This window comes from Dromiciops gliroides, chromosome 4 (assembly GCF_019393635.1).
Source record: "Dromiciops gliroides isolate mDroGli1 chromosome 4, mDroGli1.pri, whole genome shotgun sequence".
Taxonomy (NCBI): domain Eukaryota; kingdom Metazoa; phylum Chordata; class Mammalia; order Microbiotheria; family Microbiotheriidae; genus Dromiciops; species Dromiciops gliroides.
This window is the reverse complement of record NC_057864.1, coordinates 247,071,845-247,087,714: the sequence shown is the minus strand read 5'-3', so window position 1 is coordinate 247,087,714 and position 15,870 is coordinate 247,071,845. Positions and strand designations below refer to the sequence as shown.

Genomic DNA, 15,870 nt, shown 5'->3' with positions numbered 1-15,870 from the left:
GAGAGCATGCTTTTGTGCCTGTCCTTCTCAGGGGTCTTCAAACTGAGAAATGAAGGTCATCTCAAATCCTGCATTTTCTTCCTAGACCTACTTAAGTTCTTTTGTTCCATTTTCATATGAGAATGTTCCTGTCTGAGGTGGGTTTTTTTGGTTTTTGTTTTTTTAGTATTGTTTCATTTCTGCTTCAGTAGTTTTGGTTCCTCTGCCCTGGGCTAATTACTTCCCTCTTTTTTCTCTCACTCTAAACTTTTGGCTGGTGTCTCCCCAGCAGCATCAAAGAGGGTGACTGTCCTACTGTTTCAGGAACTCTGAGAAAATGAAATGATAACTTAGATTTTTCTAACATCAGTGGGAATCCTGTGTCATGGCAAGATACATTAATTAGTTTAGTTAAGAGTTTGCGATGTTTAGCAGCTAAGCAAAGTAATCATAATTAGTCACTTTGGAAATATTAGACTCTGGATAGGGACCCTCATATTCTTTTTCTAATTCCAGGTTACCCTCCTTTCTGTTCTGAGACTCCTCAAGAAACTTATAAGAAGGTGATGAATTGGAAAGAAACGCTGACTTTTCCTCCAGAAGTTCCAATCTCTGAGAAAGCCAAGGATCTTATTTTAAGGTACCCAATAGAGAGAACTCTGCATAGTCTTTGGTGCTTAGGAATCAAATTGAAAATTTAACATTTAACCCTTTCTTTCAAGAAGGAAATGAAAAAAAAACCAACAACAACCTGTCTCTTTCTAATGATAAAGGCAGCATGACGTAGTACATTGTTTTCTGTGGCAAGAAGACCTGAGTTCAAGTCCTGCCTCTGACATGTACTGGATATGTGACCCTAGGCAATTCACTTAACTTAGCAGTTCTCTTAAGACCAAAACTTGCCTAGCAGATGGTGATCTGCTTTGGTAGAGGGAACTAATTAATTAATCAATCAGTTAATTAATTGGTATGCCTTATACCAACTAAATTCCAGGCTTGGTGCAGATAGGGTGTGTATGTATGTTTGTGTGTGTGTGTATGTGTGTACATGCATGCATACATACATGTGTATGTGTGTACATAGATATGTATGTAGATCTCCATATACACATCTAAGTCTACATCTATAGAAGAGAAAGAGATTGACCTGTTGGCCTTATTCTTTTCTAGATTCTGCTGTGAATGGGAGCATAGAATCGGAGCACCTGGTGTTGAAGAAATAAAGAGTAATCCTTTTTTTGAAGGAGTTGACTGGGAACATATCAGGTAATACTACTGAAAACCATTTAGTCCATGTGGCATTTTAGAAAGCTTATTCTTATTTGGGAATTGAACCTGCATCATTGCCAAGTTAGGTACATGGACTGAAAGCCAGCCATTCCTGATATCTATATTATATATGATTGTGCTTAAGGGAGTAACCATGGGTAGACTTTGGTTTCCTAGACTAAAGGATCATAATCAGAAAAGAATTATTCTTACTTAGAGCTAAGCAGTCTCTATATTACCTCATACATATTGCTCAATAAATGTTCAACTTAATCAGAAATTGAATTTGAAAATTGAGATCTAACATTAAGGGTCAGATGATGCAAATGAAGCTAGTGTTGGACCTTAGGTATATGTGGGGAAAGAGAAGAAAGGGAAGTTGGAGGAGAGAAAAGAAGGAATAGAAGTCTATATGGTTTGGGGCAGTGATAGAGCACTGTCCACAGTGATTTGAGGGGGCCAGCCCTCAGTGGCTGTTTAGTATTGAACACCTGGTGTTGAACAGGCCATTGAGAAATCAGCCTGGCTCCAGCCCCCTGACATTGAGGAATCAGAGCCCCAGCATCTCAAGGGTAGATGTACCAGATCCATAGTTTTCCTTTTCCTTCCCTCAGCCTTTTTAGATTTCTCATACCTAGAAAGTGAGTAAGAGGAGAGGAGAGGTTAAATGCATTCTGTCCTGATTAGTAGCTGACTTAGTAAAAGGGACAGGAGATTGAAATGTCTAGTGTGGTTTTGGTTTTCATTTACCTTTTCTCTCCTTGCCCTGCCGTATAACCATGAAAGATGAGGAATTATCCATATGTTTCTTTTACTTAGTTGGAGCCTGTTCATTGCCCTGCCTTGATTAGCCTTTCCCGGTCTAGTAGAGAAAATGCATGTCATCTATCTGGAGCTGTCTTTCTTGTGGCCAGACTGGTTTTCTAGTCCAAAGTATCAGATTGACAAGATAATTGTTCTTACTAAGACCTAAGCAGTTCTATAGTACCTTTACCAAAGGAATAAAGCTCAATTTGGTTGATATTGTCCCCTATAATTACAATTATCCCTTCCACATTGGGTAGGGGGTGTTCAGGGTGCAGTGTCCCTATGATCTGGAAAATCTGCATAAACTATTTTGGCCCCTTCCTTAGTACTAGAGAAGAAGTCTGGGTTTTGGGGGTTTTTTCCTTTTTCTTTTATAGGGTATTTATAGTACCTTACTGTAAAATTTGTGTTAAGTATTTGGTCATAGGCTCTGTGTCATCTGTTGGTCTTCACATGTCATCTGTGCCTTGTGGAAAACTCCCCCAAAATTCTTAGTGTATTTCTTATGCTGACCCATAACATATCAAAACTGCAGTGGGGAAAGTGGCAATGTGAAAGGGATAACTATACTAATTTTATTCTTGATGTGTCTCTTTTTGGCAGGGAGAGACCTGCTGCAATATCAATTGAGATAAGAAGCATTGATGACACCTCAAACTTTGATGAGTTTCCTGAATCCGATATTCTTAAACCAATAGGTAACAACACTCTCTGCTTTCCTCTTTGTTTATTTTTTTCGATTACGGTTTATTTTTTTTTTATTGTTTTTTTTTTTCCTTTATAAAACCAGCTTCTAGTTTTATTTATTAATTCAGTGGTTTTCTTACTTTTAATTTATTAATCTCTCCTTTGATTTTCAAGATTTCCAATTTGATGTTTAGTTGGGGATTTTTAATTTGTTCATTTTCTAGTTTTTTTAGTTGTACACCCAGTTCATTAATCTGCTTTTTCTCTATTTTATTGACATAAGTAGTTAGGGATATAAATTTTCCCCTAAGTACTGCTTTGGCTGCATCCCATAAATTTTGATACGTTGTCTCATCATTGTCATTTTCTTTAATGAAATCATTGATTGTTTCTATGATTTGTTCTTTGACCGATTTGTTTTTTAGGATCAGATTATTTAATTTCCAATTGATTTTTAATCTCTTTCAATTGTCCATTATTGAATGTAATTTTTATTGCATTATGATCTGAAAAGGATGTGTTTATTATTTCTGCTTTTCTGCATCTGGTTGTAAGGTTTTTATGCCCTAATACATGGTCAATTTTTATGTAGGTCCCATGTATTACTGAGAAGAAGTTATATTCCTTTCTATTCCCATTCTCTTTGTTTATTCTAATAGTTGCCATAGCTTTCCCCCAAGTTTGGAATAGTAATAACCAAACCATAAGGATGCAGATCATATGCATAAGCTAAAACCCTTTCAATCCTTCCTAAGTATTATTTCTTTCAGCATGAAGCTGCATCAACCCCTAAGAGCAGTGATGCATTGAAGGATGTGGAAAGATGAAGGTGTGGTTTGGTCCAGAGGTATCAAGCACATGGACTGAACCCACTCAAGGGGGCAAGCAAACCAGATTAAAATGTAATTGGGAAATAGTAAATAAAATAAGTAAAAATACAGTTGAACATAGATAATGTTAATATGTGGTTTTCTAAGTCATTATGCACCCACAGGGAACTTTATATACAGGTTAGCAGCCCTTATTTCTATTTAAGCTTGATGGCACTGGTCTAGTAGAAAGACCACAGGACTGAAGCTGGGCTGTGGGGTTTGAAGACTGACTGGCTCTGCCCTCTGCAAGATCTTGGGGCCTCTTTTTCCTTATCTGTAAAATAAAGGGGCTAAAACAAATGATCTCAAAGGTCCCTTCCAGCTCTAAATCCTATTATTTTTATGACAGGAAGCAAATAAAGCTTCCTATTCATACAGCTCAGTCAGCCCCTTTAAAGTCTGCCCTCAAGGCCTGGTTTGTTTGCTTAAAAACTTGCCAGAAACTAAAAGCAAAAGCTGCTGGTTTTTATCTTTCATTGGGGCACTTTAAGGAGATTATTCTTAGGTACTAAAAATTTAAATGAGAGCCAAAAGTGATATGTGGAGAGGCCACAAGGTAAGTTTTCCACTTTAGAAATTGAAGTAAGGTCTTGAGAATACAAGATTGTGTAGAGTTGAATAGAGCATCCAGGCAAAGGATGAGTCAACCCCAGTTCTGTTTTGTTCTAGTGGCCACAAGTAACCACCCAGAGACGGACTACAAGAACAAAGATTGGGTTTTCATCAATTACACCTACAAACGTTTTGAGGGCCTGACAGCACGAGGAGCAATACCTTCCTATATGAAAGCAGGAAAATAGTCAGCAGTGAAGTGGGATCATTTGGAGGAACATGGTTCTGTGCACAGCCCTGAGGCTTTCTTCTCTCTCATGCGTGTGTAAGGGCTATGAGCTTCTAAGAGGTTTTATAGAACCTGTTCTGTCCTGGTGAACAGTGAACTTTCTGAAATGTGATAGGTGGATTTTCTACTTCTGAGGTATCCGAAGACTCCAACACATTTCTACTGCATCAGACGTAGACAACTGTCCTGCTTCTTCACGGGCAGGATGGGCCAGTTTCACACGTACTCAAAAGTTCTTTAGAATGAAGAAAATTCTGTCATCCATCATGACTGAGCCTGTAAGTTCATTCTTGTCCAATCTCAGCCAAGTCCTGTGTCTTTGTGATGTGTCTTTGCTAGTCCTCGCAGTTGTCCTCCCATCATGGCTAAATAGCCCTACAGTTCCCAGGAAATCAAGCAATAATGGAAGTGGAGGGCATATTCTGGCTTCTCGGTTGTGTGAAGTGATGGTAATATTTTCCCTGGCCTCATTAGATACCCCTCCCCCATTGCCACCTTTCATGGCATTCTTCTCAGTTTTCTTCATGGCCTCCATTTGTGATGATGCACTTTACTTATGGTACTAGGAGAAAGACACACTTAGGCCTTGATTACTCACCCAATCACTGTCTCCTCTCCCCTCCCCCCGACCCCTGCCCAAAATACTCATACTCCATTTTTGAGTTGTTGATAGGGCCTCCCAGTTGGGTCTCCTAGACGACCTGAAAAGCCATTATGCATTGCCAAGGAGTCCTGGATCATGTGGAAAAAAAATAAACCCCTACTTCCTCTTCACTGCTGTATGTGAAAACCCTCAGGCAGGCCGGCCAGCTGGCCACTGGCTCATCTTGTCATGCTGCCAATAGGAAACCCACTTTCCCTGAAGAAACCCAGCCCAGCTGGAAGACTGCGGATTAACAAGAGCCACCCTGGGACTCAACAAGGGAATGGTGCATTAGCCACTGCCATCTCTTGGCTGCTCTGCTCATGCTGACTCCTCGGGCCTTCTGGAAAGAGGTTAAGGAATCAGCCTATTGGAATGGTGCAGAGATACTTTCGTCCTTGTTTGTAGCTCTTTCCTCCTCACTTCCTCTGTATCTCTCCTTTCCCAACTTTAGGTAGCCTTTTCACTTTGGTACCATGATTGAGAATTGTTTTTCTTTTCAGATGCCTTTCTAGGAGACCCTTCCTCCCTCACAAAGGGTCTCATGTGGATTGGATGAAATGTGTGTAAAGGACACTGGGTAATGTCTATAAATAAGCACATTCATCCATGCCTGCTGTGGGGTACTCTCCATGAGAGACCCTGAACTTAGCCCAAAGTGCCTTCTCTTTTACAGCTGCCACCTCTAGAGGAATCTGGCTTGGTCAGAACAATGTGGAGGCTCCATATTAATGCATTATTTTTTTAAACTTTTGATAATTCTTAAAGCATTATTTTGCACCTGTTCGGTAAATTTGCCTGTGCAAGAGGGTCATGGCTAGGCTCCAGCTGGGAGGCTCGTTTCTGTCCATCTTAAAGCGTTTAGATCAATTTTAAAAGGAAAGTGTGTCAGTATAGCCATTCGCAAAAAGGAATTCCCCTGCTCTGGTTGGGGAGCATGATAGAATAAGGATAGCATACAAAACTGCTCCAGGTTTAATGATTGAAAGGAAAAAAAGAAAATTAGGAAAGTCTCAACTCCAGATGGAGAAAACCTGTTTGGCACTAGGCTTCTTAGTTGCTCAGTAATAGCTTGTTTAGCAGAAAGGGATTCGAAGGGATTTTAACATGTACATTTGTAGTCCTTTGTATTATAAAGTAGTCATTGTCATGTCTTGGATCCATCTTGCTTTGCAGAATGGTAAATGAAGAGAGAAATACAGGGTGTGCATCCTGTGTGTTGGAGAGTAGGGGGTTGGGGGGTTGTGATTTGTTTAGGGAGAAGACTTCTACATTTTAACCATTAAAAACTTCTGAATAAACTGTGTGGTAATTGTAGTGTGAATCTGTGGTGTGTATTTTTAAGTAGATTTGGCCTACTAGCCAAGGAAACTATGGGACCTTGATGCTTTCTTTAACTTTCCCCAAGACCATCATGGTCTGGGAATCCATTCATTCCCACTCATTTAAGAAATAATTTTTGTGAACCTCTCATGTGCTTAAGGGCAGCTGAGTGGTACAGTAGATAGAATGCTGGGCCTAGAGTCAGGAAGACTCATCTTCTTGAGTTCAAATCTGGCCTCAGACACCTAATAGCTGTGTGACCCTGGGCAATTCGCTTCACCCTGTTTGCCTCAGTTTCCTCATCTGTAAAATGAGCTATGAGCTGGAGAAGGAAATGATTAACCACTCCATTATCTCTGCCAAGAAAACCCCAAGTGGGATCACAGAGAGCCAGACAAGACTGAAAACTGACCTAACAACAACTTACGTCTTCCTTTTAAGTGATGGGTTTGTCCCCCTTAAAGACTGTCGTGTAGTTTACTAGTCTGTTCATGATATCAGCAGGTTTGGTGTGAGGACTGTCAGCCACTGGCTCTCCCTTCTTTTATTTACAGCACAGCCTCATACTGCTAGCCTTGAGATCTTGGCTGCAGTAACGTACACAAGAGAATTCTCTGGTCTGTTCAGCACAACATGTGCAGTTTGCATACCTGATGTCTGAGCTGTGAAACATGTCCTGCCCCAAATGAAGCATCTCCAGACGGAGAGTAGGAGAGTATGTGGGGGAGAGGAAGCAGGAAAGATCAGTTTTGCCTCTTTACTCGGGGTTCTGTCTGGTAAAGTTTACAGGCCCCTTTTCAGAAGAATGCTTTGTTACCCACAATCATATCTAAAGGAAATGTTAAATTTCAGTGAAAAGTTACTAAAAATAGAGATGTCACTTATTTCCCATCCAGGTTCACAACCCCCCCCCCCCCATCCCCTGAAATCTGTCCTTGGGTCTTTTGGGAGAGGGAGTCCATGGATTCCAAGTTTTAGAATGCCTGTTCTTGATGAACTTTCAGTCTTTTAAATATTGTTGTTGTTTGTCCTTCATTCTCCAAGAGGACCATGACATCCAGGTGATGTCTTGACTTCTAGCAAATTGGATTTAAGTGAGGCAGGACTGTGCAAAGTCACCAGCCTCACTCTCTTCTCCAGAGCCATCTGGTTCCAGTGGAAAGATGTATATTAGGATGACTGGAGGTAGCTGAAGATGTTTAAGTGACTTGCCCAGAGTCACACAGTCATTAAGTGTCTGAGGTGAGATTTGAACCCAGGTCCTCCTAACTTCAGAGCCAGTGCTCTTTCCATTATATCACCTAGCTGCCCCCTTTTAAAATACTTGGATTTGGGATACTCTGGCTTGTGAATGGATCCTAATTATAGTAAACTGTTACCCAGCATGGTTGGTGAATTAAAGCCAACAAACACTTTTTTAAGTGCCTACTATGTGTTAGATGCCAAAGAAAATGAATAAAAAATGGCATGTCCTTATAGAACATAGTCTAGTAGGTAATACCCTGGGGTTCTCATTGGTGACTCCCTCCCTAGGACCACCATTTTGCAAAGGACCTCAATCATGCTTTACCTCACTCTCTCCTTGACTCTTTCTCTTTGTGTCATTTAACATTTATTTAGCCCCAGCTATATGCTAGGCACTGTGCCAAGTGCTGGGGATACAGTGAAAGACAAGACAGTCCCTGCTCTCAAGGAGCTCACAGTCTGATGGGGAAGACAAGTCTAACGGCAAACACTAGGTACAAATAAGACGCATATAGGATAAGTTTCTTCAACAGAGGGAAGGCACTAGCATTAAGGGAGAGGGGAGTCTTTGTGTGTTGCTTAGCCACCACACGGGTGCTTTTCCTCTTCCCTCTCCTCTTGTCAGCCAGCAATTCTGTTTGTTGTCTTCTGTTAGGATGTAAGCTTGAAGCGGGGACTGTTTGGGTTTTTTTTAAACTTGTATTTGTATTTCCCATGCTTAGTATAATGCTTGGCACATCATAAGCATTCAAATGCTTTATCTGTTTAGTAGAGGTGTATCATTTATACATGAGTAAACATGGTACCAAGAAGTTGATGATGAGTGTACCTGAGGGCTGCAGATGAGGCCTTACATGAGATTTTGGGCTAGGTAGGGCAAAAGAAAGCCTGCCCTCTCAACTGAGACCCTTGCTTCAGATTTTACTGACAAAAGCAAGGCCATTCACTGAGAACTCCCTCTTCCTTTCTCACTGTATATCACCCAGATGCCTTCTGCCACCGTCTCCTTCGCCTGAGATGACCCTTCTCTCTGCCAAGGCAAACTTTTCCATGTTCACCTTTGATCCCATTCCATCTTCTCTTCTCCAGTAGCCTGTCCCCTTCATAATCTTCACTTTATCACTTATCTTCAATCTCTTCCTGTCTACAGGCTGCTTCTCTCTGCCTACAAACATGCCCATGTCTCCCCCAGCCTCTAAAAACCCTCGCTTGACCCATCAGTTCCCTCTAGCTGTCATCCCATATCTCTCCTGCCTTCTGTGGTTAAACTTCTTGAGAAGGCCATCTGCAATTGGTGCCTCCAGTTCCTTTCCTCTTGCCCTCAACTCCCTACAGTCTGACTTCTGACCTCATTATCCAAGCAAAATTGCACTTTTCAATGATCCTTCAGTGATTCTTCAGTGATCCTACTAATGATCCTTAGTTGCCAAATCTAATGGCCTCAGTCCTCATCCTTGACTTTACTTCAGCCTTTGACACTGTCGTCGATCTGCCCCCCCCTTTCACCCCAGGATTTCGTGACACTCTCTCCTGGTTCTCTTATTTGATATCTCCTCAGTCTCCCTTGGTGGATCTTTGGGTCATGCCTGCCAACCATCTGTGTGGGCACTACCCTGGACCTTCTCCCTCTGTACTCTTTCACTTGATGATCTCATCAAATTCAATTATCTCTATCCTGATGATTCTCAGATCCGCTTATACATCCCTACCTCTGCTGACCTCCAATCTTGCTTCTGTGAGGGCGAAAATTTGATATATGGAGCGTTATTTGGGTGACTCACCTTAATATTGGGGTCCCAGAAATATGAGGGACCTTTTAGATTCACCCTCCTCTCTGAACTGCCCTTTTTAGATATTTCTTTCAGGCCAATAAGAAAGGAGCCTCTAAGCTTTAGTTCACAAAAGGATCAGATTTTATTACTTGGGAATTAAACAACAAAAGTGAAACTAATAAAAATCAAAGATAAGGAAATAGGAAAATAGAAATACAGAAAAATGCTCTTAACTCTAAGCTTAACCTATGCCATCCTCAGACCGTTTCCAGTTAAGCTAGTTCAAAGGAATTTAGGGTTTTCTGTAATTAACTCATCGAACCTGAAAGTTTACAGTTGCTCTCACCACCAGAGACAGAGTGCACATGCCCCACCACCACAAGGGCCAAGCACGAAAAAGGGCTGAGTCCCAGAAGATGCCTAGCATTCCAGAAGCACCCTCTGCCTTCCTTCAGGGAGCGTTCAATCTTTCCTTCCCCAAAAGGGGAGGTCCTTTAAAAGCTGCCTATGAAGAGTTCTCTAATTTTTACTACACTTTGCACTCCTCCATATATGTTGATAACCACTGACACTGGCCATTCCTTGAATAAGACACTGCCATGTCCTGACTTGGCATTTCCATTGGCCATCTCCCATGCCTGAAATATTCTCTCTCCTCATCTCCACCTCTTTGCTTCCCTGACTTCCTTGAAGTCCCAGCTAAAGACTTGGACAGGAAGCCTTTCCTGATCTCCCTTAATTCTAGCACCCCCTCCCCTTATTGACTATTTCAAATTTATCCTGTATATAGTTTGTTTGCAGTTAGTCATTTGCATTGGACTATGGGCTCCTTGAGAGCAAGGCTTGTCTTACCTTTCTATCCCCAGTGCTCAGCACAGTGTCTGCCACATAGTAGGTATTTAATAAATGTTTATTGACTGGGGGAATCAAGGGAAACCAGGACATGGCATTTGAATTTGGTTTTAAAGGATGAAAGAATGGAGGCAGAGAGGAAGAGAGAGGCTTCCTGGCATAGGCAGGGAGTGGGGTGGGGAGCTGGGTGGGGTCGGGGGGGGGGACATCATGAGCACAGAAACCGAGGATGAAGACTGCAGAACCATGTACAAAATAAGAGCAGGTCCAGTTTGGCAAGAGCAGTAGCAGTAAGAGAGGGTGCTGAGAAGTAGGATGGGGACGGTTTGCCAGGAGGGAAAGTGGGGCTTGAATTCCAGGGAAAGGAGTTAGAACATTCAGTAAGAAAGAACCATTGAAAGGAGTGGTGATATGACCAGGTCTAGGTACAAAAAAGATAAATTAGGAATATTTTGGAGGTGGGAGAGTGAAGGAATAATCTGGGGTTGGGTTGAGGGGAATAGGCACTAATTGAGTACCTACTACGTGACAAAGTGCTAAGTACTTTACAAATGTTTTGTCATTTGATCTTCAGCAACAACTGTGGGAGATAGGTGCTATCATTATCCCTATTTTAGAATTGAGGAAACTCAGGCAAATAGAGGTTAAGTGACTTGCTCAGTATCATGGAGCTAGTAAATATCTGAGGTCAGATTTGAACTCAGGTCCTTCTAGACTCTAGGCTCAGTGCTCTATCCAGTAGATGTTCTGTTCTCCTGGTTCTATTTCAGTCCACTCATATTAGTCCATGTAAGTCTTTGAAGTTTACTCTGAATTCCTCATATTCATCATTTCTTATAGTACAATGATATTCTGTTAGAGCCATATACCATAATTTGCTCTTTCATCTCCCAAATGATGTGTGCCTACTTTGTTTCTAATTTTTTTAAAAACAAAAAGTGCTGCTATAATTTTTAAAAATACATATGGATTCCTTTTGTTTTTTATCTTTTTGAAGCAGCTACCTAGTGTTATCACTGGATGTGTACAGTACAGGGTTTTTTTGGATATAGTTCCACCAGTAGTCCATTAGTGTACTTATCCTCCTGTGGGTACATACCTCCAACAATTGGTAATCAATCAACAAGCATTTATTAAGTGCCTACTGTGTACTGGGTACTGCATTAGGTGCTGGGTATACAAATACAAAGATATCTCATTTTCGTTATCTTCACCAATCTGGTGAATATGAGGCAGTTTATTAGTTGTTTTACTTTGCATTTCTCTTATGGAAGCATCTTATATGATTATTAATAGCTTTTATTTCTTTATGTGACAATTGCCTACATGTATGTTGGTTATTTATCTATTAGGGAATGGCCCTTACTTTAGAGTAAGTCCCTAGAAGTCTGAAACTGATTTTTTAATTATTTAAAATTTTTTTATGAAACTGTAATTTTTAAAAATCTTTTTATCTCCTCCAGTGCCCAATGCAGATCCTTATATATGTATATGTATTTTTTTGTCATTTTGCTTAAGATCATGATTTCATCGATGTAGGCAGCTTCTTCCTGTGATGCAGATAGGAAACTCTCTTGCCTGCAGCATTGAAATATCAAGTGTCTAGCCCAAGATCACATAGCTAGTATATATCCATTGGAGTCCTTGAACCCAGGTCTTTCTAACTCCAAAGCCAGCCCTTCCTCTTCCCAAGTTCCACCCCCCATGATGTGGGTGCTTGATAAATGCTGAATTAAATTGAAATTTCTAAAGTACTCATAATAGTAAAGGATGAGTACTAAACATATCTTCGATGTCTTTTTTTTTTTCTGGTGGGGCAATGAGGGTTAAGTGATTTTCCCAGGGTCACACAGCTAGTAAGTATCAAGTGTCTGAAGCTGGATTTGAACTTGGGTCCTCCTGAATCCAGGGCCCATGCTTTATCCACTGTACCACCTAGCTGTCCCAATGTCTTTTAACATTAAAAATATATATCTCCCCCAAACAAGGCTTAAGTAAGTTCTTTGGGTATAGTTGTCCATCCTATAAGTAAACTGCTGATTTCAAAACTAAGATTTGGGGAAGACAGAGCCATGATAGTGGAATAAAAGGCAGGGATTTGCCAGAGCTCTCCCAAATTCCTTTCCAAATGAATTCTCAAATGGGAGTACCAACAAAAGGATAGGGTGAAACAGTTTTTTCAGCCCAAGACAACTAAGAAGGTTAGCAGGAAAGATCTGTCTCACTGGGGTGAGAAATAGAGTGCAGTCCAGGGCAAGCCCATTGGGAAAACCAGCAGCAGGCTTCAGGGGCAAGTGCACCAGTAGCCTTGGCTTCCATAACTCCCAGATGATAAGGGGGAGGGGCAGACAACTGGTCAGAAGATTATAGAGGACCCTTTGTTGGTGTTGGGTTCAGGACTCTGTTGCATTGCCCATCCACAGTTCTGGGTTTCAGTCCTAGGACGAGGAAGAGCATCAGCACACTAGAACATGAGGCCATAGAGTAGCAGGGACCATGGTCACAATTCCAGGATGGAAAAAGAGTACTTGTGGTCACTCACTGATCAGAGCACAGGCCAAGAGAACAGTGACCATAGTTCTTCTTAGATCATACCACCTTGGAAGAATTGAAAACTTACAGATCCCCAGAACTAGCTCTGAAAACAGCATCAAAAAGAAACCTCAAAAAAGAAAGAAAGGAAGGAAGGAAGAAAGAGAAAAGAAACCTTAAAATTTGGAACAGTGCTCCCTCCACCCTGGGAGCATAGCCAAACTTTAACTTAAAATAAAAGTCAAGAAATAGGCTGGGAAAATGAGCAAACTACAACAAAAGAAACTGACCATAGAAAGTTACTAAGGTAACAGGGAAGTTCAAAACACAAACTCAGAAGGCAATAAAGTCTAAACTGTTACATCCAAAGCCTCAAATTAAAATGTGAATTGGTGTCAGGCCCCAAAAAAGAATTTTTGGAAGAGCTCAAAAAGGAATTTTTTTTTTTTTTGCGGGGCAATGGGGGTTAAGTGACTTTCCCAGGGTCACACAGGTAATATGTGTCAAGTGTCTGAGGCCAGATTTGAACTCAGGTACTCCTAAATCCAGGGCCGGTGCTTTATCCACTGCATCACCTAGCTGCCCCCTCAAAAAAGGAATTTAAAAATCAAATAAGGGAGGTAGAGGAAACCTTGAGAAAAGAAATGAGAATGATGCAAGAAAATCATGAAAAGAGCTTGGTAAAGAGGCACAAAGAAATACTAAAAAAAATTACACCTTAAAAAAAAAAAACAACCAGAAGAGGCCAAATGGTGAAAGAGGCACAAAATTTATTGAAGGAAAGAACTCCTTAAAAATTAGAATTGGAAAGTAGAAATGGAAAAGGAGGTACAAAAACTTACTGAAGAAAATAATTCCTTAAAAATTAGAATTGGGCAAGTGAAAGCTTGAGGCAATAAAATAAAAAAAATGAAAAAATAGAAGAAAATGTGAAATATCTCTTTGGAAAAACAATTGACCTGGAAAATAAATCAAGGAGAGAGAATTTAAGATTTATTGGATTACTTGAAAGCTCAAAAAAAGAGCCTAGACATAATTTTTCAAGATGTTATTAAGGAAAACTGCCCCGATATTAATCAAGAGTTAGTCAAGAGCTAAGTGCTGGATGTAGATCAGTTCCTTTAAGAGGGTACCAATTTGTTGTTCACTGGACAAAAGCTATACATTAAGATGATTAGTGGTTAAGGATCATGTAATTTAAAAGCTGTGATACTAAGCTTCATAAGACTCCCTTTCATGCACTTGTCCATGGTAGGAAATTTTACTGAATTTTTACTGAAAATTTACTAAAGGAAATTTTTAAAGTTTTGTATGAGTTGGGATTTGCTGTGGTCCAAAAAAAAGCCATTGCCTAATAACTGATCTTTCGATAATGAGTCTTTCTGCTAGATGGTCCTTAGATAGTAGACTGTGGCTGGTATAGGAGGACCTGGTCTACAAGCCTTTCCAGCTCGCTAGAACTTAATTGTTGTCCTAAACTCCTAGAACTCAGTGTTACCCTTAGCATCAGACTTTTTGGAGGCTAAGAAATGTTATGGATGAATAATTGACAGGACTTGGTGACAAAGAAGATGTCTGAGGTAAAGGAGAAAATAACTGAAAATGAGGTTCTGAGGAGGGGGGTGGTAGGGAAGGATTGATATTGTTTTTTGGTTTAGTTTTTTTTTTTTTTTTTTGCAGGGCAATGAGGGTTAAGTGACTTGCCCAGGGTCACGCAGCTAGTAAGTGTCTGAGGCCGGATTTGAACTCAGGTCCTCCTGAATCCAGGGCTGGTGCTCTATCCACTGTGCCACCTAGATGCCCCTGGAAGGATTGATATTAATGGGCATTTGGGAGAGGGTAACTGGGGTAAGAAATGGACCTCAAGTTTTGACATTAAATTTTAGATGTCTTATCAGGCATCCCAGTAAGGGTACTGGAGAATAGGTGAGATGTTTAACTGTAAATTGTTCTATGTATTACCCATACTGTGGATTAGCAAGATACCAGGCCAAAAATGAGTGAATCTCTTCTGAGTTCTAAGCCTAAAGAGGCAAGGTAGTATAATAGGGTGCCCTATTGAGACCTTAGCAAAAGCTGAAGATTTTAAGAGACAAAAAGACAGAGACATTGAAATGTAAAGGAGAAACAACTTCCGATGCAATTGAAAGCAGTCCACATTTTAGGAAGGGTTTGAGTGAACCTGATGAAGATTGCAAAAAGAATGAATTTTCTTCTAGTCCACAGGCTGCATTCCTACCTTTGTCCCCCTACACTCACTTACTTAAGACCACAAAAGAATTCTAGAAAGTATAACTGACTGAACTGGAACTGATGCCCACAAGCCAAGATGGAGTAGCTTACTGCAAGAACTAGCTTTGAATCAAGAATTGTCAGTCAACAAGCACTGATTAAGCACTTATGTTCCAGGTACTGTGCTAAGTTCTGAGGATACAAAGAGAAGGGGGGAAATGGTTCTTGCCCTCCAGGAGTCCACATTTTATTTTGGTTTGGTTTGGTTTTTGGTGAGGCAATTGGGGTTAAGTGACTTGCCCAGGGCCACACAGCTAGTAAGTGTCAAGTGTCTGAGGCCGGATTTGAACTCAGGTCCTCCTGACTCCAGGGCCGGTGCTCTATCCACTGTGCCACCTAGCTGCCCCTCTGGAGTCCACATTTTAAAAGGGGAGATGTGTAAATAATTTGGTACATTATATAGACACACACACATCTATGGATCAGTTGATTGATAGATATAAAATCTTCCACCTCTTTTTAAATTTTATTTTATCATTTTCTAGTTACATATTACATATAAGGATAGTTTTCAACATTTGTTTTCACTGGATTTTTAGTTTCATTTTTTTCTTTTCTCCCCCACTCCCTTCCTTCCCTCCTCCCCAAGACAGAAAGCACAATCACATCAAACATATTTCTACATTAGTCATCTTGTGAAAGAAGAATCAGAGCGCAAAGGAAAAACCTCAAACAAGAAGGAAAAATAAAAAACAGTCCAAAAGTAGAAACAGTATGATTCAATCTGCATTCATAATTCACAGTTCTTTTTTCTGG

The 15,870-nt window shown here is 40.6% G+C and overlaps 1 protein-coding gene across 8 annotated transcripts in view; it reads left to right on the top strand.

The window, feature by feature from the left end:
* The window catches only part of STK38 (serine/threonine kinase 38), a 41,077-nt gene extending 34,552 nt beyond the window's left edge, over positions 1-6,525 (top strand). For 6 of the 8 annotated variants that reach the window (XM_044005115.1, XM_044005111.1, XM_044005116.1 and 3 more), the window contains 4 exons: positions 496-619; positions 1,150-1,245; positions 2,659-2,753; positions 4,284-6,524. In XM_044005115.1, coding sequence (XP_043861050.1) covers positions 496-619; positions 1,150-1,245; positions 2,659-2,753; positions 4,284-4,414 — 446 coding nt within the window. In that variant the 3' untranslated portion in view covers positions 4,415-6,524. Of the gene's footprint in view, positions 1-495; positions 620-1,149; positions 1,246-2,658; positions 2,754-4,283 lie in introns of all 8 variants that reach the window. The other 2 variants (XM_044005118.1, XM_044005117.1) reach the window with 1 other exon arrangement.
* The last annotated feature ends 9,345 nt before the right edge of the window (positions 6,526-15,870 follow it).